At 38.0% G+C, this 23655-nt stretch overlaps 1 protein-coding gene across 2 annotated transcripts in view; it reads left to right on the top strand.

The window, feature by feature from the left end:
- Positions 1–13817, top strand: part of CAPZA2 (capping actin protein of muscle Z-line alpha subunit 2) — a 23111-nt gene extending 9294 nt beyond the window's left edge. For both annotated transcript variants that reach the window (XM_017733080.1, XM_008632735.2), the window contains exons 7-10: positions 2987–3065; positions 6619–6690; positions 9274–9336; positions 10229–13817. In XM_017733080.1, coding sequence (XP_017588569.1) covers positions 2987–3065; positions 6619–6690; positions 9274–9336; positions 10229–10369 — 355 coding nt within the window. In that variant the 3' untranslated portion in view covers positions 10370–13817. The remainder of the gene's footprint in view (positions 1–2986; positions 3066–6618; positions 6691–9273; positions 9337–10228) is intronic.
- Positions 13818–23655: the final 9838 nt, after the last annotated feature.

Here is a 23655-nt window from a genome sequence, read left to right as displayed (position 1 = left end):
GCTTCCATCTCTCCCTGTTCAAACTTCTCATGAAATTACAGCTGTTTCAGCATCTGCCTATCTCAGTGCAGGTGCTTTTGCTCACAAGTACAAGTTGAACGCTCCACCCCCGCTGTCTTCATGAAATTACAGCAGGTACTCTGATATATCATAGCTTTACAACAGAATATCAGCTTTAAGCATCTCCTCTTTCTTCTCCCTCAGGTTTTCAGCTCTTCACAGCACTAAAAGGGTTAATCTCACCCAGGCCTTGCAGCTGGAATTTCGCTTATCGCTGTTGCTCACATGATCTCTGCTGGACAGCAGGGCAGCTTCAGCTGAATCTCGGCTGCACTGGAGAGGGGGAGCCGGGCTGGCCCGGCCTAGCCTGAGCAGGGCCTGGGCCGGGCCCACTGGCCCGCACACGGGGCCCGCAGCCACCTGTCCCAGCACTGGAAACGAGACAGAGCTGTGGGGGTGGTTTGTATATTCTTAAGTGTGGATCACAGAGGTGGTCACAATTTTAAGTGGCTTAAAGAATTGTTCCTATTCAAACTGGCCAGCTGATAGGTTCTGTCAGGTCACAGAGGAAGCTGTAAGCACCCCTTTGCAAGAACATCACTTCCGAGACTATGCTTTGCTAACCCATGACACTGCAGCTTTCTTTTTTCTGGACTTGGTTGAATGATTTTTTCCATAGTCTGAAGTGAATTTTGGATAGCTCGGTACAGGAAACTGGCCAGAGGTGACATAAAATATCACAGTATCAGGAATGGGTTAAGGAGGTTATATCCTAAAGATAGCTTATATATGCAGTTGTCAGAAGAAAGGTGTTTCATTATTATTTGGTTTGCTGTTTTGTACCTGCTTGCAATTTATATTAGTAATCCCACAGGTAATGGATGGAAGTACAGAAATCTTTGGGTTTTGATTCTGAAGGTGGATATTACATATCCATAGTAATTTCAGCATGTGTATGGATCAGTTGAATTATTTGCCCAGTACACTGATTTTTATTGAATTTGCATAGCTAATAAATATTTTTTCCTATTGACTTAAACTTGACTAGTTAAGTGTGCATGTTTTGCATAAACGTTAAAAGTAACTTGAAATAATACTGGTTTTCTTTTTAGTTTGAACGTATGAATGAATTTTGATATTTCAAATAATTATTTTGTAGTCTTTAAAGAAGAGGAACAGATATGCAGCAGCCTTTTATAGATGGAGAAAATCTTTCTTGAAAGTTTTCTTTATTAAAGTTATGGTTGGGCATCTATGGGTAAATATTGACCATATTTTTAAGTGTTTTTCATGGGTAGTCAGACTCTAAATCTCGTTCTTAGTGAGTTGTAATAAATGCATATTGGTTTGGGAGATTTAGAGATGGAGGAATGGATTCCAAGTTAACCAGATTGCTCAGTTATCCAGCTGTATGGCTGGATATCCAGCCCAAGCCACAGCCAATATTTATTCTCAAGGTGTTCCAGCTTTTTAGGCATTTAGAAGTCTGTCAGCCTACTATGAGAGTAAGTTTGCTGGGTAATAGCAAACCAATATATGCTAAAGAAAAATACTTTGTGATTATTTGAAATACTATCAACGTAGTAGGATAGATGGCTTATTAAAGAAAGAAAAGGAAAGTTAATCTCTGATCAAACATTCTAAGTCAGCCAAGCTAAATAAGGAAATGGTATTGTTTTCACCTTAGAGCATTTCCTATAGAAAAATGCTTCTGAACTTGAATTTTTGATTTTTTTATTTAATAGCAACTTAAGGACAAAAAAGATATCCCAGAGTGGAAACACTGTGGTCATCTTAACTTCAAGGGACCACAGGGCAGCTAAGAAGCAAACAAATCTTTTAGCTAGCCATTGAATCCCAGGCATTCAAAAACTAGAATTGTACCTAAGGTATAATCCAGCACGTAAGTTTCTCAAAATCAGTGTGGTCAGTCTATAAGGCTACTAGTAGTATTAATGTCACTGAGTTGGGCAACCCTTTCCGTTTTCTTAGCAATGTCAACTTCTGAATTGTCTTAGTCTATATGTTCAGTGATAATTTGGAAATTGTCTGAAATAATAACCAATGGCTTTATAGTTGAGTTACCATTGTTACTATCTAAGATGTGTAATTATATAGATTCATTAGTAGCAGTTAATTTTAATATTTTGTGTCTTTTCTCTCCCCTTGTTGAATGCACTGGGATCTACACCTAACATTAGCAGGATTGGAACTCATAGTGTCAACTTTTTTTCCTTCTTTAAGTGTAAACACAGGACAAATGATGGACAGCTGCACTGCATTCTTAATACAGCTCTATAGTACTAACCTAATCCACTAACTTCCTAGCTAAATAAGAAAATGTCTAGGTTACAGGAAAGAAATCAGGTGAAACTACACCATACTCTTCCCATACTGTTTTCTGAGTGTTTGGAACACCCTTTAAGCATTTTGGCAAGGATTCTGAATTTGTGGAAGGAAACTGGAGGGAAATTGTTGTCCTGGAAGGGAAATGCTAGAAGAGCTGAAAGTTGCAGTTACAGTTACTAGTTAAAGTTAACTAGTTACAGTTAAACACTGCCGAAAGTCTTGCTGCTTTAATGTTCCTTCCATTCTAATTTTTGATAGCCTGAGGTGAAGTGTGACTTTGGCTGATCTAGGACATCACCCAGGTCCTAGAAACAAAATATTGACTGTGTGTGCCTAGCTAATACTACAATAGAGGAAGAACACTGGGGGCTTTAGGTACTTTCAGAAGTCCTACTGTTAAAAGTTCCTTAATAAGAAATCTCCTTGGTCCACAGCGAAAACTGAGATTAAATGTTTTGGGAAACTGTTCTGATCTTGATTGATTATGAGACTGAATCTTTAGGGGAAGATTTTCTGCATGTGTAGTTGCACTGCAAATTTCTTTCTCTGGTTTCCTTTGACTACCAGTTGTATGTTGGGATATTTTTCCATAACCAGTGGGGTGACATTCAGTTTCTGTTTTATTGCTTTTTTTAAGGAATGGCCGTTGGAGGTCAGAATGGAAGTTTACAATCACCCCATCAACCACTCAAGTGGCTGGCATCTTGAAAATTCAGGTATGCTTATCTCAAGCTGTGTCCTGAGCTGTTAAGTCTCCAGTCATTATCAAGGGAGACTCAGGCCAGCGTATCAAATATGTTAAGGGAAAATGGGGACCCAATACGAAAGGCAGCAATGCTCATTCAGTTAAGTGTTAGTGACTTAATTTGCATATTTATCTAATCCTTAAAAACATAAAATATGTGTTTAATGTAATGATTCAGAGGACTTGAGAAGGTGTATTCACCTCAGCTAGGCATATTCCTCTTTGGTTTCCTGTTTCTTGAATTCTTGAAGTGAGACAAGCCTTTCCTTAGGGTAGGCCCTTTCTGAAGCAAAATTTTTTTTTTTTTTTTTCATTTTAACTGATAACGGGGCTTTTTCATGTTATCCTATTGTTCAGAAACCTTTGGTTTCAGCAATTCCACCATAGAAATTTTTGAATCTGTTGTTTTCTTCATTCAGAATTTGGCTTTCCTATTGGCTTTAGGGCATTCAGAAATGAAGAATTCCAAGCAGGCGGAAGTCTTGAGACCAAAGGAAGTCTGACTGTCATGTGGTAGGCAGGGAAGCCTGACTTCCTGGATTGGTTCCCTGGAATGTGTACACATACATTGCAGCAGTTTATTGAAGCAGTTCTGGGATCAAGGACTGGAAACTTAGTGCAGTCTGACTTTCTGTGTAGTACTTCATTTATTTTTTTTAACGAGACAGAGTCAAGGTTTTTTTTTCTTGCTGTTTTTATGCCCCCATGAGTTTTGTTTGTTCTTACTGCTCAGTGATGACTGCAGAAGGAAGGTGCAAAGGAATGTTTTTCTAGTCTGAAGCTAGGATGTTATTTTAGGATGTGGTGGCTGTGTTCAGATTCACCCAGGCAAGGGGACCCTGAATCTGCTTTCCCATGCTAGTGCCAGTTCTGTAACATTTGGAATGATGGTCAAAATGTGAGCAGCCGTTATTACGTTGCCAGGTCACAACAGTCATGGTAAGCAGCCCTTTAAGCAACTTCTAGGCTTCTCAAGACTTTGTCACTTAAATCCAACTTGCAGCAAAGCAGGCATTTTCTCCACAGCATGCATTTTTGGTTAAATGTCTTAAGAGGTTTTCCAGAACAAGGAAGCGGGTGTCCACCTAATTCTTGGAAAGGTTAGGGCAGCAGCCTAAAAAATAGTCTGAATGAGGAATTTATTCAGGTTCTAGTCAGCTTTTAAATTTGGGCACCAGATGATTTTGTCTTTTAGTACTATTTCACGTAATTAATCAAGTCATTATTTATATTCATTAAAGTTCTGGAGAGTGATGAAAAGTTCTACTTTTTTGCTTGTTTAGAAACTACTTGTTCATCAAAGAATTTTGAACTCAGTTTTAAATTTTTAGAAATGGTGTACAATTTCTCCAGTGTATGTGGGAGTGCACGGTCTTCACCTCTCAGAAGAAACAAACAAAAAAAAGTACTTTAATTTTTTTTTTTTAAGGAGCACAGTATTTTTCTAGAAAAGGAAGTCTCTGCAGCACTAGTAAAATTTTCGAGTACTGAAATTTCAGTGTTGTTTGCAAAATCTTTGACAGCAATACACTGTTGCCCTGTTTCTGATAAAACCTTTTATTAATAAGTTGGGGAAATTGAGCATCACCTGCTATCTTCAGGTGTCTTCAGTATTTTTAAGATCATTTGCACAATTTCTTCCTTTTTTCTTAATTCTAAGAATAAATTCTAATATAGGAGATTCTCAATTGTTGTAATCTCTTCTGTGTAATTTTCTTTAAGTATATTTAAGGGGAAAAGCAACAGCAGAGCCTTTTACTAAAACTAAGTCCCTGCGGTATTTAACATGCTCCAACTGGATGGAAACAACTGAGAAGTGTACTGGTTACTAATTTATCTCTTAGATAATTCGTTATTCTCATCCCTCAGTTAACCTTTCCAAGAGGTTCTGTTCATAAACATCCTCTTTCTTGTAGTCTTCTGCACCTAGACCTAGCATTCTAGAATGAAGGATGTCAGCAGTGAGGTATAGTACAGAACAGTTACTTCTTATATTTTGTTTAAGATATAACACATCCCAGAATTAGATTTGACTCTCCATCTCTGTTAAGCTTCTAGGTCTGAGTGTTTGCCAAGAATGTGACCCAGTGACACAGATAAGATGTTTGTGCTGGTGTTGGCCTCAGAGCACAGGGGAGGTTTGGGCTCTCTGCAGTGAATCATGATGGACAAGGGGAAATACATATATTGCTTTGGGTTCTGCTGCTTCATTGGGAATTCTTAAAATTGTGCACTGAGTAAGCACTTCTCCTCTTTCAGAAAATGGATTGAAAAAGACTGGCAGAGGTTTTACCCAGCAATGTTTGATTTGAAAAGAAACTTCTTCTGTGGTTAGGTTGATATCTTTTGTTGCAAAACAAGTATTTGACAATAAGCAAAATAATCGTGTAAGATGAACCATAGGCAATAATGTTTTACTCATCTAGGAAACCTTTCCTTTGTGTGGTATTACAACTGTCTTACTGTGTGTCATTTTTTTTCTGTTATTTATGAAGCTGAGGGTCTTTTGCACATATGATCATAATGCATAGGAAATTATACTATTGTGCATTAATCTCAGAATATAATGTTATGTTGTCTAATAGGGTGACACATAAATGTTTCATTTTCTCATAACATCAACTATGTTGACTATCTTGACTTTATCAAAATTGTAAAAAAATCTTCAAAGATGCTTATTTAAATGTCAGTGACCTGCACAACTTCTATATCAATTATCGTTAATGATCACATGTAGTTTTATATGTGCTTCCTTATTTTATGTTTTCCAACAGTTGTGTTAGGAGCTATATGTTTTCTTGCCTGTCCCAACTGAATTTAAAAGTACTAAAGTTAGCTTGAGTAGAGTTTTAGTGGTCTCCTGCAAAATAATCAAGGAAGCTATTATGTAGATACAGCGTTTCAAGAATAAATTATTTCATTCGGCTTTGCTATCTAACCTTGGGAACTGCTTTGTCTAGATAAATACCAGCTTTTGATATGAGCCCTATCTAATAGAGGAAAATGTCAAATCCAAGGAGAGCTAGAAAGGGAAGCTTTATGTCGCACTATCCTAGAAAACTGTTTGGGGAAGCAGAAAAACCTCACAGTATCCTGAAACCTTCCCCAAACTATTCTAATTTTAAGTATATCTTCATCATTTAGAATAGTCTAGTCTATTCATTTCAAGGGTTTCTAGTAAGGTCACATAAATAAGGTGTTGTTTTCATGATGTTAGTCAAAACCTAAACTTCTTTGCTTAGAATAGTACTTAAGGCTATAGTACTTAAGTACTAATAGTAAGCTAATAGTACTTAAGGCTTAAAAATGTTTCCAGAGTAGCCTCTTCAGTATTCCCCCTCTAAAATAGTGAATTCTACCTTATTTTGGTTTTTCTACTTGCTTTTGTTCTGTAACGTTCTGTATGTGGTTTTGCTTGATTTGTATAGGTTTCTTACTGTGATAAATAACACAACACTTTGATTTTCCTGTATGTTGTTGATTTGTAAAACTTCATATGAGGTTCTTTGTTTCATTTTCTCTAGGTTCACTACTATGAAGATGGTAATGTTCAGTTGGTGAGCCATAAAGACATACAAGATTCTCTAACAGTGTCTGTAAGTGACCTTTAAAAACTTAGTGGGTATATTAAAGTGACTTTTTGATTTAAAAATAGAAGCAAGCTTTAAAAAGCTCAGAGGTTTGAGAAGTCTGTTCTTCTATATGTATGGGAATTAATGTTCAAATTTACAAATACTTTAAATGTAATATTTACTACTTCTGCCCAATATGTAGCTAGTATTTTTTTTTAAAGTAAAAAAATATTAACGTATGCTTGCATGTGGCTTATATAAGCTACATTAACTTTGATTTTAAAGCATTAATTAGCTTGTTGTCAGTCTTCCTGCACTTCTTTATTTAAACTTTGGTCTGCAGAGTGACCTATAGAATTATTTTTTGAATATGAAGGAGGTTTGAGTTAAAGCAACTGACTTTAGTAGTACAATCTCTAGGACACTGCCTCCTTTGCTCGCTGGAAGAAGGACCAGTATGCTAAAATAGTAAACAAATGGTACCAGTTGAGAAGCAGTAGTGGGTATTTTCCCTTCGTTTTCTCCGTTTGTAACTGCTGCTGTCAGTGTCTTGCTGTTCTGTACACAAAGCCCTTTCAGAGATGCTTCAACTTGAGAATCATAACACACTTTATATTTAAAGCATCATTTTTTTCAACTTCTTACCAAATAGATTATTATAGTAATGAGGAGCAAACAATAGAAATAAAAGTTGTTTGGAAATATTACCAGATATATCTTTTAAGGATTGATAATGTTCCACCATGAACAGCTACTACTTCTGAAAGAACGTCTATAATTGTGTTTAAAAACAACAAGATTTTCTGTTGGAGTGTTTTTTAATAGAATTTAAGATAGTGAGGTTAAACTGGCAAAGAGAAATTGTAAAAGTTAACAGTACGAGTATTTTAATGGTAATGACTAGCAGTGGCCAATTTGGCTCAATAGGTCAATTCATCAGTAAAGAACATTGTTTGTTAGAATAAAGCAAGGCTTGTTGGTTTTTCAATTGCAATAGCACCATAAAAAATGGGAGAATGTGGTGCCAACTGATAACACTTCTTGAGCTGTAGATATAAAATTACTTCTGACCCCCCAGAGCAGAGGGATCTATTTAGTCTTTCATTCAGATAAGAGTTGCTGCAGGGAAGGTTATGTGGATGCAGTTTTGCTTTCAATAGTTTTTGCTTCACTTGCTATTGGGAAGAAACTTAATCCTGTTTTGCAATTCACTAAAGCAGTAGCAGACTGATGAGTCGGAAAACATCTTTTACATAACTCAGCTGAAACAAAAGCAAATATGCTTCTGGTTACCAGTTTTTAACCTTGGCTTTGAGCTTCATAGAGGGCAGAGGCTGTACAAGTTCTTACTTCACACAGAAGAAATGGTAGGTAGATTAAAAGGAGCCTCAATGACTCCTCTTTTTTGTTGTTTATTAGAGAACCCATTTTAAAACTATTAACAGGCACAACAGAAATAAACGACTGAAGAGTTCTCTTGTTGCTAGAGTTGTGAATAATCTTGCTGAAGGTTATTCTCTTATCCCTTGTTTTCCTCTGAGACAAATAAGACCACATACCTCTGAATTTTTCCTTTCATTGGCAGAGCCTTTGAAAGTATTTCCTCAGTTCACTAAAAAGTCAAAACCTTTTCATTTTTTCATCTACTTTGTCTCTGCCTTCTCCTTCATGTCTCTTGCAGTGTCCAGAAGCACTTCCACAGCTATTAGGTGCAGTTTCACTGAAACTTTGTACCAGTTATGATTGAAGCTGTCAGAGTTTTCTCCATGTCTTTGCCTTTGAAGGAATGAGGGATTACATGTGACAAGAACACTCCTAACTTTAAACAGCTTCCTCAAAAGCACACTTAGGAATGTCTCCAATGCTAAGTTGGAAGTTTGGAAATTCATGAACCCTCACTTCCTTCTGGGGACTTCGTTTAAGCACTTCAGCTAATTTGCCTCCAGATTGACTGATGGGGCATATTTTATTCTTAAACAAAACACCCACTTGCATCCTTAAACAGTTTTTTTTCTGACCTCACCCTTATCAGTCATGATGAAATTTGCACCTTCATTTTTGGAAGAGGTATTTGGGGATAGTTTTAGAATACCAGGTATATAAAGCCTAGTGTTTTCCTCAGCTTAGTCTCCAGATTCAGAATGTTTACTGGTGAGCAAATCTGTTTTGGTTTCATGGTTATATTCTACTATAACTTCTGGGTTAGCTGATGTTCTTGAAGTTTTCTTGAATTTGTACTGGAAATGTAACATTGATAATGTTGTTATCCGTACTTTGCATGTTTTTAGAGACTTTGGTGGGCATTGTCGTATTTCCAAATGCTGATGTGTTCCATCTGTCTTTTTATTGTACCATAGAATTCTTAATCAAAATATGTTAATGAGTTTCGTGGCAATCTTTATGCTTGTAACAGTTTGATTTTATTTTTCTAACATCATCATCATATGGGATATGCCTTTTGGATGAGTGTTCAGTTTTGATTTAGCCACTGAACAGTCAAGTGTTCTCATTGAGTCTGACATCACTCATAACTATAGGAAGAACATAATCCAGCTGGTCCTAGAATTATGCTGTATATCAGACCTAATTCAAATGGTTTTTTCCTAGAATGAAGCCCAGACAGCAAAGGAATTTATAAAAATTGTAGAGGCTGCAGAAAATGAATATCAGGTATGTTGGAAACAAATACTGTATTCATACTCATATTTATAGCATTACCATATACTTAACCAAAGCTAGTATTCTATAACTAGCAAGATAATGCAGTTCCATTTAAATAGATTACGTGCTGCTGTGACCTCTGTCTTTCCTTTTCATACCTTCTGGTGATTGTGCTTAAGTTTACAACAGAAGTAATTTTTTGAGAGTGGAAAAGTTCCTTGCATGATTAAGTTTCAGCAATTCTGGTGTCTTAAAGCATTAGTGCATTCCCTAGGTGGAATTTTTGTACAGATTCTGTTCAGAGGCTACTCTGTTAGACAGCTTTGCTAAGTATGACTATAGGCATTACCTGTTTCAGTTAGTCATTTCAAAGTTAGGAAAGTGTAACTGTTCTGGATACTCTCTGCAGAACTGGATACACATTCATTCAGGCCTTGAACATAAGGTAAATTTCAGACATCGTGTTCTGTCAGTTTGAAAGAAATACTCTTTAATTAAAATGTTTGAAGTATCTATTGTATGCATTATATTCAAGTTCACATGATGTGTTGTGGACTGACTTCAGCATCCCCACAGGAAAGACAGTAGAAGACTTTTCCTGTGTGGAATTAATGATGTATGAGCTAACTGTGGTCAGCATTTTATTCATGCTGCTGATTAACCACACTTTGGTTTGCTGAAACACCTTGACTATGGCCAGGTTTATTACATGTCTCACTAATTTTCTTCATATAGTCTCAATCTGTATCTAGCAGCTTTCCTTCATTAAGTATTATTTCAATTTAGCATGTTTTTATTAAGCCTGTTTAAGAGGTAGCAAGCCCCTGAGTCACTGAATGTTTATATGGCATCCTAGTTCTGTTCTTCACATGTCTGTTCTGTGTGCCTTTGTGTTTGACAGACTGCTATCAGTGAGAACTATCAGACTATGTCGGACACTACTTTCAAGGCCTTACGTCGACAGTTGCCAGTTACCCGCACCAAGATTGACTGGAACAAGATCCTTAGCTATAAGATTGGAAAAGAGATGCAGAATGCTTAAAGTGAACATTGCATGACTGGATCATTTTAGTGTCCTTGTATACAAATAAAAATTATTACAAAAAATATTTGGAACTGTCAAATCACCCAGTCAGCATGGGCTTTTGCCATTGAAAATCACTGTAAGTAGTTTGGTTAGAGCACAAAGCTTAGCTAATTGACTTTTTTTTCTTTTTCCTTCCTTTCAGAGGGTTGCAACTTCACTATAGCTGAATATCTTCCTTTAGAGTTTCCGTTGTACCTTTATTTTTTTATAATGAAGAGACCATGCCTTTAGTTTTCAATTACACATTAAGAACAGTTGGAAAAAATATTTTTGCATATGATAACCCTTCCTCTTGCTTTCATGTGAAATGGACAACTTGAAAAATTTGCTGGATTCCTTGTGGAGATCAATAATATGCATTTCTAGGTCAAGGTCAACATGGAGTTAGCCATAGGTGCTGGTTTTGAAATCATCTGTCCTTTCATTGTATGTAAAATTGGGAAAAGCATTTTCTGTATCATTTAAACCTGCCAGAGGACATGCTTAGCTAGCCCCATGGTAGCTAATTTTTTTTTTTTTTTTTAAAGAAAAGGCCAAGGTCTAATGCTGTTTTGAGGTTTTGAAATTAAATAAAAGTACTGAAATGCATTTAATGCTCTTTTCTGAAAATTACTCAAATGAGCTCAAACTCCATCTGCCCTCCAGGTTTTTTTATCATAAAGCTACAAATGTATTATAACAAGGCATATTGTAATATATATAATCCTGTACTCATTACTATGTCTGTTTATTTTTTTCTTGGATTGAAATGTACTAAAATTCAATGTGACATTAAAACGCAAATTTTCTATTTATTTGAGTATCAGATTGTTTCCTGATATAGCCTATTTTTGGTGTTTCTAAATATTTTTTAAATTCTGCTTAAAACAGCCACAAACTTGTGTATTTAGGGATTGTAATATCATTATCGTTTTCATCTGCATTTAAAAAACATCTGCATATGGAAATCTGCTTAAAACAGATGTATTTTGGCTTCATATTGGCTACAGAGGATAGAAGAAATTCCAAGACCAAAAACTAATACATTTGTCTGGAGAATACTTTCCCTGTCTGATATATCTCATTTTGAAAATGGATGTCAGGTATCTAAAAACACAGACTTCGTTACAAATGCTGTATAACGCTTCCATAACATGCATAGATTTTGTTTTTAATTGGATAAAAACTTGGTTTACAATATGCTACCTACTTATATGCTCATGATGGAAAATTAAAAAGCTCTTTATTTTTTAGAAGGCAGATGTTTATACACACTCCTAAACCAGTAAAGCTTACACAAAGGTTTGATGTCTCTGTTTACAGCATGATCTTACGAATTACCTTAAACTGTTAAATTACAGCCTAGCAAGAGAAAGAGTCTAGACTTGTACTCGGTATAAAAATGTACATATGAAGTAGTTTGCTGTTTGAATTTCAATAGCAATATCCCAATATTCTGTTCTTCAGTGCTCTCTTACACAGAGGTATAGAAGTTCTTGAAACTGCTGCTACTTTACAGTACTAAACTGTATAGTAGAAGAGTGGGATTTGTTCTACCACAGTCTTCCTGGATAGTTGCCCTCTCAATTGTCTTTGTAGTTCAGCTCCTGAACCATGTTGTTCTTTTCAAATTAGCTCATAAAAGCTGCATGTGAGCTAGTAACAAATGCTGAGTCACTGTCAAGTCAGTCTGTCAGTCTTAACTAAGATCTAAATACAAACCCTATTTGAAGAATTTCTTCCACTGTATTTAAGAACAAGGTAAAAATAAAAAGGCAGTGAATGAACAGTTAGGAGAATTGTTAATGGGCAACAGCAGTGCAAATAACTTTTCTAGCTGTTTAGAATGTTGCATATGACCAGAATCAGCACTGACTAAAAGTCAGAATGCTATTTTTCTTACCTGAAATAAAGAGCTAGTTTTAAATATATTCCTAATAAAGAGGTATTTTACTGTGAAGTACTCTATTACTGTATTTCCCTCTCCATTTATTCAGTCCTGTGATAGTCTTAATTCCTTATCTTGAAATAATTGCTTCTTTCAGGTTCAATTCTACCAATTGGATAACATAAGTAGATCTGTATTACTTATGTTTTTTCTTGTGTTAATTTTTAGTCTGTGAGACAACTTTACACCTTGAACATCAAATTTATTAAGTTATAGCTTCAATAAAGCCATTTGTAAGTAAATCAACTATTCTGTTACTTTTTCAAAGTGGTGTGCTGTATCATATTTAGGGGTAATGACTCCCCAGATGAAGCTGACCTGACTGTCAGCTGAGGTACATGGCACATTTGGAGTTCTTGATTTCTAGCAAAGTTTTGTATGTCACTTTGCACTTTTGTTTCTATCCCTGCCACTTTTAAGTTGGAGAATTTTAGAGCTTGCTTGGTAGGCTTTAGGGTATTTTCTGTAGGTAAAGCACTTTCTCTGAGAAATTTTGCTGTGGCAATTGTCTTAATGTGAACTACTATTTGTTTATATTCTATTTTTAAATATAAAGACAAGCTTTGTATTGTTCAATCTTGATGTAATAGACATTATGGCTTGTAAAATGGACTTGTAAAATGTTTGTGGTTTTGAAGTGTATTACATCTTATGCATCTTAGTGCCCCTTTATATGAAGGAATTTTTAACTTCTGCAAGTAAGCAGCTGTTCTTTGTGAACATCTGCAACAGGAGTGGCAATTCTGCTTTCAGGTTCTCCTGAGCAGCCCCTTTTTGTATGTCTGTCTTAAAATGCATACTGTGGATAGAATGAAACTTTAAAATCATTGTAATTTTGATTATCTGGCTACTGTTGCTTACTGCTCTACATGCTGATAACAATTCCACCATCTGGTCCCACTGGGAACACTGCGATGCAGTTCATTAGTAAATGGTCACTCAGCCAGGGTTAAAAGCCTTGTGTGAGGCTGAGCATCCCGAGAGATACGTTCTCTTTGGGGATGGCTCCAGCTGCATCTATGGCAGCAATGTAGTTTATGCAGTTTGGAAATCCCTCTCTTATCCCCACTTTCCACAGACTGGTTTGGCTCTCAAAGCCGTTTTGGTGCTCTTGAATTCACTTCCTTTTGGAGAACTCAGAACATGGACCTGGGCTCTGAGTGTGCACCAGGTACCCTCAAGCTCTGAATGGTGACCTGAGTCCATAGCAGTGGTTTCTTTCAGGCAGCTTGAAACCACCTACCTATGTATTGAGGATGTCTGGAGCTTCAGACAAAACTGGGCCTTCACATTTCCAGACTGTAAATACTGTAGTATGCATCAACTGTTCAATTCTGTGGATTCACTCCTATCGTATTGAATTACTTGCTGACACAGACATAGCTTCTGCCACATTTGTTGACTGGAAAGACTGAAACTGTTCTTCATCTGATGCAATTGTAAACTAGGTTTAGATTAAACTTAGTTTGTTCATAACCTTGAAGTGTCAATTTTTGTGTGACAGTGTCAACTGAACTTTTTTTTTTTTAAGGGGAAAATTTGCATCAGATTTTAACCAAAAAGGTCAATTTTTTCTTTTACAGCTAAAAGGAACTGTGAATATGCACTTTATTCCTTCTGTGAAAATGAATGTTTAATACTTGGTAGGTTCTCTTATTAGCAATATTTTCCTCTGCTACTGTGACTTGCTTACCTGTAACAGGTATTGCTCAGCATGATGTTAGCCATGTGCTCATCGGAAAAAAGGGTCAGAATGATAATCATTGTCTTAAAGGATACATGCTCTAAATACATTTAGACTTTTCTGTGCATCTTTTCTTTGCAAATCAATAAACTTGTGCAGGGGCAAATCTGTCAGGTTTGTTCCTCTTCAGTCAAGAGGAGCATGTAGGAACTTCTGCCTGACTAGCTGCAGTTTGAAATAATGTCAGATCAGAAACAACTTCCAGTTTATGGGTTGTAAATATATCTAGTAAAGTAGGTATGCAGTAGTTGGTTGGATGGTTTGGGAGGACACCACCATATGCCCATAATGATTTGTAGTAATTTTAGTTTTGCCTTTAAATGTGCTTCACCATTTTCAATTTCAAGTGTTTACCGAGCGCAGCTGTTTTAGGCATCAGTGAAAGAACTGAGATTACTTCCTTTAATAAGTAGCTTCCCAGTATGCAACTCAGTTTGAGTTACCCTTCAAGGTTATTTCAGAATTTACTTAAAAATATTAATAATAGAAGGCTAAGCTGCAGCTTTGCCACACCACTGTGAATGCAAGACAAGCAGTGTTGTGAAGAGGAGTTCAGAAAAACATGCTCCCTATCTCTTTCTTAGGAAGTAAAAATGGCCCCAGAGGCCTTGCCAATTACAGTGCAGGAGTGTGCTTGCGGTGTATCTGGAACCTAAGCTACTTTCTTCAAACACAGAGAAGTGAGTTTTAGTCCCCTGAGGTAAAGAAGGGATTCGGCTTCCCTGAAGCAAATGTTCTTATAACTGGCTGAAAGGAAGCGAGGCTATCTCCTCTTTTGCAGATGAAGTGTTTATGAACCTAATTGAAAATTACAGCCACAAGCTCTTGAGTGCAGGAAAAATCCTTGCCTTTCATTCTCTTGGGCTGCAGTGGATGGAAAGTGTTTCTTTGTGACTGCTCAAGCAGCCTCCCTGCCCAGTGTGCCGGCTTTCTTGGGTGGTGGGTGGTAGTGTTGCATCTGTTGCTGTGGCTGCGTACTAAAAGTTAGATGCCCAAAGGCAAAAGCATTCAAGTTGTTGCTGTGCTGTGAAGGTGCCAGAAGCTCACACTGTGCAGCAAGGAGCCCAAAGATTAGCCCTGGGATTTGCTGTCATGCTGCCTTTTTCCCAGGTGAGGCAGCACATCCAGTTGTAATACAAGATGTGTCAGTAAGATGATAAAATACAAGACTGCGATCAATTATGATTTTCTTTAAGGAAGAAAGGTGCCATGTGTTTCCACTCAACCACAGTTCCTGTTCAGCCTGTGACAGGGAGCCTGATGCTGCAGCTCTGAGGAAAGGCTCAGTTCAATTGAAGTTGCACTCCAGGAGCACGGGTTGGATGGAGGCTGGCACAGCAGTCACAGCCAAAGGCTGCGCTGTACAGTGCCCGTGAGCTGCAGCCTCTGCTGCCCGTCTGTCTGGGCACATGTGCTACAAGCATTGATCGAGCTGTTCTCCCTGTCCTGGCACAGCCTGTCTTAACCAGGCACAACTAGGGCTGCTGCCCCAAATGTCCTGGTGGCCCTTCTGTGAATAACCTGCTATTTACAGTGACCTGGGTCTAACCATGCAGTAATAACTTACACATAATCTGGAAATTAGGGAAACAGACTTGGAAAAGGAGCAAGGTAGTTACTAAATGAATCAATATTCAAAATAGAAACAGTTTTTTAAATGCATACATTTTTAACTTTGCTGTGACACTTAAGGTTAATATCTGCATATGCACTGGAGTAAGCGCTGAGCTTTCAGGAGCCATTAGCAGTTTTAAACTAAGTAGCAGGAAGAAAAATCTGCTCTATTCTTTCAAGTGGCACGTGATTGTCAAACCAGCTTTTGGATGCTGTAAAACTGGTAAGTTTTGCAAGTCTTTAACTTCACTGTAACAACAGGAACAATAAGTAGCAAAAACGATTAGCCAAAAAGCAGTTTTGATTACAGATTCTGAAATTCAATATTCAGTTGGAAGATTTCTGAAAAAATAGTGGTGTTAGAAATCCTTGAATGGAATGTGAAAGCTTATGTTGGGGGTTTTTTTCCAGAGTTGTTGCACCATCACCTGCATCTCGACTTTATGTGGTAGGACAGACTTGTCTGCTCTGAAATAAATTATTAAAGATTATCCTTCCTCTCCAAGTTCTTGTAGGTTTTGGTATTATTAATATTAAGGTAGATAGTAGGAAAAGACATCTACCATGCTAGGTCTTGACCTTTTTTGTCTTAGCTGCGGGCATACAGAAGGGCTTTTTCCCATTCTCATTGCCACGTTTTATATATTTGAAGAGCATCTCCAGACTGTAGCTTTTAGATTAAAGACTGAATACTGCAACTCCAATTACTACATGAAATCCAATACTCTAAGTAATTTCCTTACATTCTCCTTTTTGGTTTCTGCACATTTTGAGACGCTTGTTTTTCTCTGCATATTGTTCATTTCAGCCCTGATGATACTGCAGGCTATTGTGATACTAAGCTGGTACTTGTGTTTCCTTTTGCTAGAATCTGGTCTTGCAATAATATTCTCTAGTATTATCTTCATCAGCTATTAGGAATTTTAAACCCCATGTTAAATTAAGGAGATAAAACCAACCAATCAGCCACTACTAGGTAGGTGTGCCTGATGTTATCCTTCTCTAATGACAAAGCAGGTACTGGGAATGTACAAAAAATGAGACCATCTGCATCCTAATGATGTGGACCAGCCAGCACACAGATTCTGAACTGAGAGCATCTCGGCATGAAAAGACGGGCTGCTGTGAACTTTTCCAGGGTGATGAACTAAATCCTTGTGATGTGGGATATTGTGCCAACAACAGGTAATTTGTTTTTCAGTAGGTACTGACATCAGTTAAAACTGAGGAGTTGAAGTGCACCCCCCTGTCTTGTGCTAGGAAGCACACAGTATGCTTCTTTCCTACCTTTTTTCTATGGAAAGGAAAAGGAATCAGTGATCAATCAGAGGTGACAAGCTCTGAGATGCATCTCACCTGGTGAAAAACTGTATGGTAGCTGCTGTAACATCCATGCAAGCACTTTCCATATGTCTCAATGTGTGTCTCCACCAAGCTAGCCAGAATTACTTCTAGAGTATCAGAAAAGTGTGAGTCATTCAAGAGCCTGTTTAAAGTTCCTGTAGGCGTATACTGAGTATGAAGGGTTCTTTATCTGTGCGTGGTGCCAGGAGCCAGCTCAACTGCAGAAGGCTAGACCTGAGAGATGCTGCTAAGAAAGTAAATGCCATATGCTCACTAAGAATTGAAGTGCTGCTCCTGTTCCAAGGCTTTGCTGCAAGGCAAAGGTTTCTGCATGACTGATTCTCTGGGTGCAATAGAATTTGGTAAAATCAGTAACTAGTAGGGGTCTTTTCCCAGTTTGTTACTAAACTTAGTGAACCATCATCTTCCCTATAAGAACTTGTTTCATCTGGAAACAGTGTGCCTTGTAGTCCTACCAGCAGTTGATGTGGCCAGAGTTACTCCACCTGAATGTAAAGGAAGAATGGGGGGAGTGTGCCAGTATATAATTTCCCAATGAATAAATCCAACTACCTGGATTTATCTCTGGGTAAGATCCTTTCAGACATAGTAAAGTTGCTACCCAGATGGTAGCTGCTGACAGAGTGGTAACCCAGAGCCTGGTGTCAAAACACAGGTGATGACAACATTGAGAAACAGGGCAGTAGCAGATGCAACCTGGGCAATCTCACAATCGACGATTACTGTTCTACAAATCATGAAAATTACCAACAAAGTAACATACCCAGTAAAAGAGGCTCCAAGGTTATCTAAAACAGTGGGTTTTCAATGCAGCTGATGGGTTTGCTACAATCACGTGGCAGTCCTGTGGTGGAATCACCACACAAGGTGAGCAGCAACCATTACTATATCCTTTTCTCAGAATCCCTCCTAGTTCTTTGATGTAAGGAAAAGCCCCTTCAATAGGGCTATTTGTGCCTTGCCAGCAAGGCTAGGAAATGCTGAGCGGAGCAGAAGTGTATGGGTGAAGCTCCCTGCTTGCCCACTAGGGTTTTCATCTTGTTCCTCTTCCCTACTGCCATGCAGAGCAACTGATTCAGTCAGCAGCATCACTACTGAAAGGGGAGGCAGGATGGACTGAATTAAAGGATGCTGTGAGAAAGGTGTTTGGATCTGAAGAATGACTGCTGGGTGCAGAAGACAGAAGGCTGTGACCCAGCAAGAACAGATCAAGCAAAACTGAGGAGCAAAGGAGGGAAGAAAGTAGGACATGATGAAGCCAGTGTGTAACACAGACTATTGTTCTGTAGCCCAAATTTAAAGATGAGCTCACAGAGACCTTCATCTGTGGAGAGGGTAAGAAGAAGAGGCTCTATGAGGGAGGTTTTCTCAGCAATGACATACTGGATGGGTGTGGAGAGGCAAGACAAGCAAGAAAAGGAGAAAACAATTGCATCAGACAAGGCAAAAGGATATTTTGGCACTTAATTTTGCAAAGATTTAACAAGATTTGGCTTGGGAGCCAAATCTAGCTGTGATATGGGTAAATGACATGCTATTTAGATGCTACCTGCTTCCACGGCTTGCTCAATCCCTTCCTGCCTACAGGCAGAGCTGTTCTTGTCCTTTGTAATTGTTGCCAGCCTCAAGCAGTAATAATTACCTGTACATGATCCAGCACAGTGACTGCTCTGTTTCCTTCCTCTGAAAGTCTGGAGAAGAAGTAAAATGTAACTGCCAGTGGATTTCTGTGCTTCTACCGATACGTAGCAGGTAAAGATGCCATGTTGCAAATCCTAGAGGAAAAATAAACTTCACTCTGCTAATTGCAGATTTCACATGGGAGGAGTTGAGACCTTTTTCTCTCTTTAAAATGTTTTCATTAAGTATAATACCAACACTCACTAAATTGAAGACCATGCTCAACATATTTTTCCTTAAAAAAAAATGGTCAAGATACCAATCAGTGAAAAAAGGCCATGTCTTCTACATCTCCTACAAATGCATCTCCTTAAAAAAAAAAACAAAAAAAGGAAAAGAAGATTTACTGTTTGGCTTCAGTCCAAGGCATGAGTAGAGTGGGGAGCAGAGCTTTTGTCCTTTTCCTCGACCTCAATAGGGGAGGCAGAAACCAGTGCTGGTTCCCTCCGGGCTTTTGGCCATCTGTCTCTGCCTCCCTGTTTCTCCCACAGCCTCCCGTGACGTACAGAACATGTGTGGATGCAGATGCCAGATTCTGACTTGTAGAGAGCTCTTTTTTGACCAGGGGCCAACCTAACAGCTCGCGTGGTTCCTTTATGAATCCTAAGCACATACCATCCTGTACAAATACTGGCATGTCTTGCTCCACCACCTTTTATAAAGAAGCTTAATAAAATGCCTCAACGAATGTGTGTCTACTTCACAAAAACACGTAAGTGCTCCTGGAGGATATTTCCATGGATTTTAAAAAACCCCAAACAATTTGCTTTATCAAATATCTGTGTTTGGGATGGGGCACTGCCCCACCTTGATGCCTAAGTGTGCTGACAGTCAGCGTGAAATTCCCATCTCATTTTTAGGGAAAAAAAAGTAACCGGGCAAAAAAGCAGCAGAAGAAAATAGATTTGATTTTTTTTTTTTTTTTTAATTTGGTTGGGGTTTTCTTTCTGGTTATTTCATTATTTTGAACACTACCCAAAAGTACTGAAACTCTGCTCTGAGTTGCACTAGCTATTTAGCAACACCTTCCTTTGCCCTCTCTTTGCACTGACATCTGATTCTTAACTGAGCCAGTTCTAACCTGGGTTTTGTTACTTGTCTTGCAATCAGGGCAGCTTGTTAGTTGAATTTTTTGTCAGTAAAGATCTTAAAACAACTTTCAGGTAGGCTTTCCTCCTTCCCATGCAACTACCCTGACACATTCCATAGCAGCATGTTTTCTGGAAGAGTACTCGTGGCCATGGACAACATTTTGTTAATAATGGAAACAATTTTTTTAAGCTTTTTGACATGTGGTGCTCAAGGCATATTTCACTTTTCCTCATTAGTATTGGTGGCATGTTTTTAAATATTACTGTCTTTAAGCTGAAGATTATTCCTGTAATACTGTAATATCCCACTTTTAGAATGGGGAACAGAAACTTCAGCCTGGGCACACTGTTCAGAAGTCTGTAGTTGCATACTTTTGCAATATCTTTAATAAAAATACATCGATTAAATTGTAAATTAAGCACAATTTTTTATTTCAGTGTTTCTTACCATATTTTCAATTTTCTGGATTGTGACTAAAGACTGTGTGTCCTTTAGTTGAAAACAGATTTTTGCTATGTGATTAAGGCATTTTACGCAGACTTTGGTATGTCTGAAAAGCGCTGTGTACGAGATCCCGTGAACTCTCCTCCAGTGCTTTCATTCCCATTGGCAAACTGCTTCTCAACCATTGCTGATTCCAGCTTAGACTGCCACCTGCAGTTCAACCCTGGTGTTGTTTAACATGCAGCTGATAACGCTTGATAGGTGCATTATGTGCATATGTATTTATTTGTGTGTGTGTAAATACACATCTGGGCAGAGGCATGCATGCCTATGTGCATTGTTGTTTAACAGGTATCTAGATTAAGAAGTGTTGGGCATAACGCTGCTTAACGGGATTCAGTTGCTAGTGAAGGAATCAGCTGAAGGTCAAGGGGATGTCTGGCTCCTTTGAACCAAGCTGACAATGTTTCCCAGTGCTCATATATAAATGGAGCTCATGTGGGTCTCATTTCTGCCCTTTCTGAATGTCCTCGACTAGTGTGCCTGGCTGTCTTTTGGCTGCCAAGACCCCAATGAAATCTAAATTTGTAGCCAGGTTCCAAGAAGGTTATACATTACGGGCCTAGAAAAGGTCTCTCATTCTGATCTCTGAAATTATCAGACAGAAGATATTTTAAGGTTTACTAAAACACCCAAACATTAAAAACCCCACTGCTTTGGATCTTGGACTACTTTGGACCCATACAAAGATTGTGTGGGCAAAATTTTCAAACTGGACTTCTGCTGCACGGTGGTCCCATCTATTCTCTCTTATTTGCCAGGACCCAAGTTCAATAAAATGTCTTTCTTCTGACAAGAAACAAAACTTCACTGTACCTCATGCTTAGTAACTGTCATTGCTTCTGCTTCCTGATTTCATTTAGCAAAGTCATCAACAGTCATATGAGAAATTAGGAACTCTGAACTGTTATGGCAGACAAATTAGTAGTGTTCACACAGATATTATTTTGAGGTAGGAACTGAGGGCTTGTGGGAGAAAACTCTAAACAATGATGTAATTGTGTGGCAAATCTTAGCAGAGAGGTAAAACACTACTTTCGATTTTTTTTTTGTCCAGTGATTCACTTCAGCTGTATTCTATGTTGACTTAGCAAATGAGGGCCTAGAACCAGGTGACACTCAAAATGGTGTCTTTTCATAGTACTGAACAGTTTGCTTCTGACTTATGAAATGCATGTTTCAGGGCCTTGTATTTGCTTGGAATTTCATTCAAACAGAACTGAGAGACGAGATAATTTGTGTTAAATAGCACCTGAACAGTGAACTTGCCTTGAGTGTCAGCTTAGATGCTTCTTTAATAGGAACAGCAGAAATGTAATTTGTCATATGAATGCACAAAATTAGTCACAAGTCAAGATATGCAGCACTTAATTGCTTGTCACCTCACACAAACATTTGGGTTTGGACACATGCTTTGTATTTCCTGAGTTTTTGGGGGGTTTTGTTTGGGGTTTTTGTTGGTTTTTGGGGGGGGGGTTGGGGGGTTTTTTTGTGGGTTGGTGTTTTTGTTTGGTTGGTTTGGTTTTCTTGGTTTAGTTTGTGCCATTGTTTTTTGTTGTTGTGTTTGTTTGCCTGTTTGTTTTTTTGTTTTTTCCTTTGTACAGCATCCAATGAGGAATCCTTATTTTTTAAATACTTCATGCTCACTGTAAAAACATTGGAGATCTAGAAGTGAAATGCATAACATTACTGCAAAGTATTAAAACTTTTGTAATTTCAAGGGAAGAAGAAGCAGTGGTGCTTAGAGGAAGGAAGGCATAAAATTAATAACTGTGCTTTAAGTGGGCACAGTTCAGAGTGTTTTGATCTTCTAGTAATACAAGAGGTGTAAAGAAAGCAGAGCTGGAGGAACCAACACAATTCACTCCTGTCTTTCAATAAAAGACAATAGATTGAAAAGTTGTTTATAACAAAAAACTTTGGGAAAGCCCCATGCCCCACTTCTTATCTTTCATACATAAAAGAAATGGGTCATAGTCAGTTTTTTAAGATAAGCATGAATACTCTGAAAATTACAATATGTAGAGGAAAATTTATAAAAGTGAAAAATTGCCTAGTGCAATTGAAAATGTAAGAGGAATATTTTGATTTATAAATAACTGCATGATTGAATAAGGTTGAGGTTTTTCAGGTGTGACCTAATGTGTTAAGTATTTCTTCCCTTTAAAACTGGAAGGGGAAACTGAAAAATTTGAAATGTGGTTTTCTTCGATATGTAATTAAACTATAAATGACGTTTTATGTAGTTAATCTGTATATTCTCATTTTAAAAGTTTTGTGATTTATTAGCAGGAAAAACTTCTGTCAATCCTGCACCAATATTCTTATATGGAGACAGTGGTCTCTTAATCACAGGATCCTGTCACCATCAAATGAAGAAGACACAGTTCCCTCCCCATCCAGCTTCAAGTCCTGCAGTAGTCTGGAAGAACAAATTTTGTACCTTTGCTACCATGAGAAGGTATCAATTTGTAGAGCTACAGATTTACTTTGGTTTAATGCCTCTGGGTATTGTAAACATTCTAGGAAGGCTACAATGTTTTTCTCTGTGATGACTGTTTCTTTGGCAGACTAAAAAATCTCAGGTCAGAGTGGTTACTACCAGTTGGAGAAATTTTCAGGATGTTTTGTTCTTTTGGTAAGACTTTATGAATAGTACCTGTTTCTTACAATGCCGGAGAGTGTTATCCCACTGGATATAGACTGTGGAAGCACAGAAGAGAGATCCAAACAAATTGTGAATATGTGGTGTGTATTTACTTAAATGTTTGTAAGCTGTGGGACATCAAAAAAAAAAAAAAAAAAGCAGGGATCGGCCGTGTTTACCGACTTGAATTTTTATCCCATTTTGCTGTCAAATGTTGTTTCATGAATAAATACCTCATTCATGGAAGAAGCAAAATGTATTTCTCAAAAGTACAATTCTATGAATTGAAGTTTATGCTTTACTGACACTATTTTAATGAGACGCATATCTAGTGGGTGCCTTCCCTGCCCTTGGCAGGGGGGTCGGAACTAGATATGCGTCCCTTCCCTCCCATTTATTGCGCCATACAGTTATCTTCCAAGGAGGAGAGTTGTGCAGTTCGGGACTCTGCTGGGCACTGTACACACCAACACGCACGCAGGGACTTCTATGCCTGTTTCATTACCCAACAAGAAGCTCACGCGGGTCAGCTGCAAAAAAACTATCCTACGTGAGCCCTTTTTAGGCTTGAAGTCCTGTTGCACGGTGAAAATGCCGCCAGAAGTTATTGTTCAAGATCGTAAAGATGTGGGGGGGAAAGTTGCGTGGCCCTTCTGCCCCCTCCTGCC

The sequence above is a fragment of the Corvus brachyrhynchos genome, unplaced genomic scaffold (genome assembly GCF_000691975.1).
Source record: "Corvus brachyrhynchos isolate BGI_N302 unplaced genomic scaffold, ASM69197v1 scaffold32, whole genome shotgun sequence".
In the NCBI taxonomy this organism is placed as follows: domain Eukaryota; kingdom Metazoa; phylum Chordata; class Aves; order Passeriformes; family Corvidae; genus Corvus; species Corvus brachyrhynchos.
The sequence above is the reverse complement of the archived record's forward strand: the minus strand, read 5'-3'. Positions and strand labels throughout refer to the sequence as shown.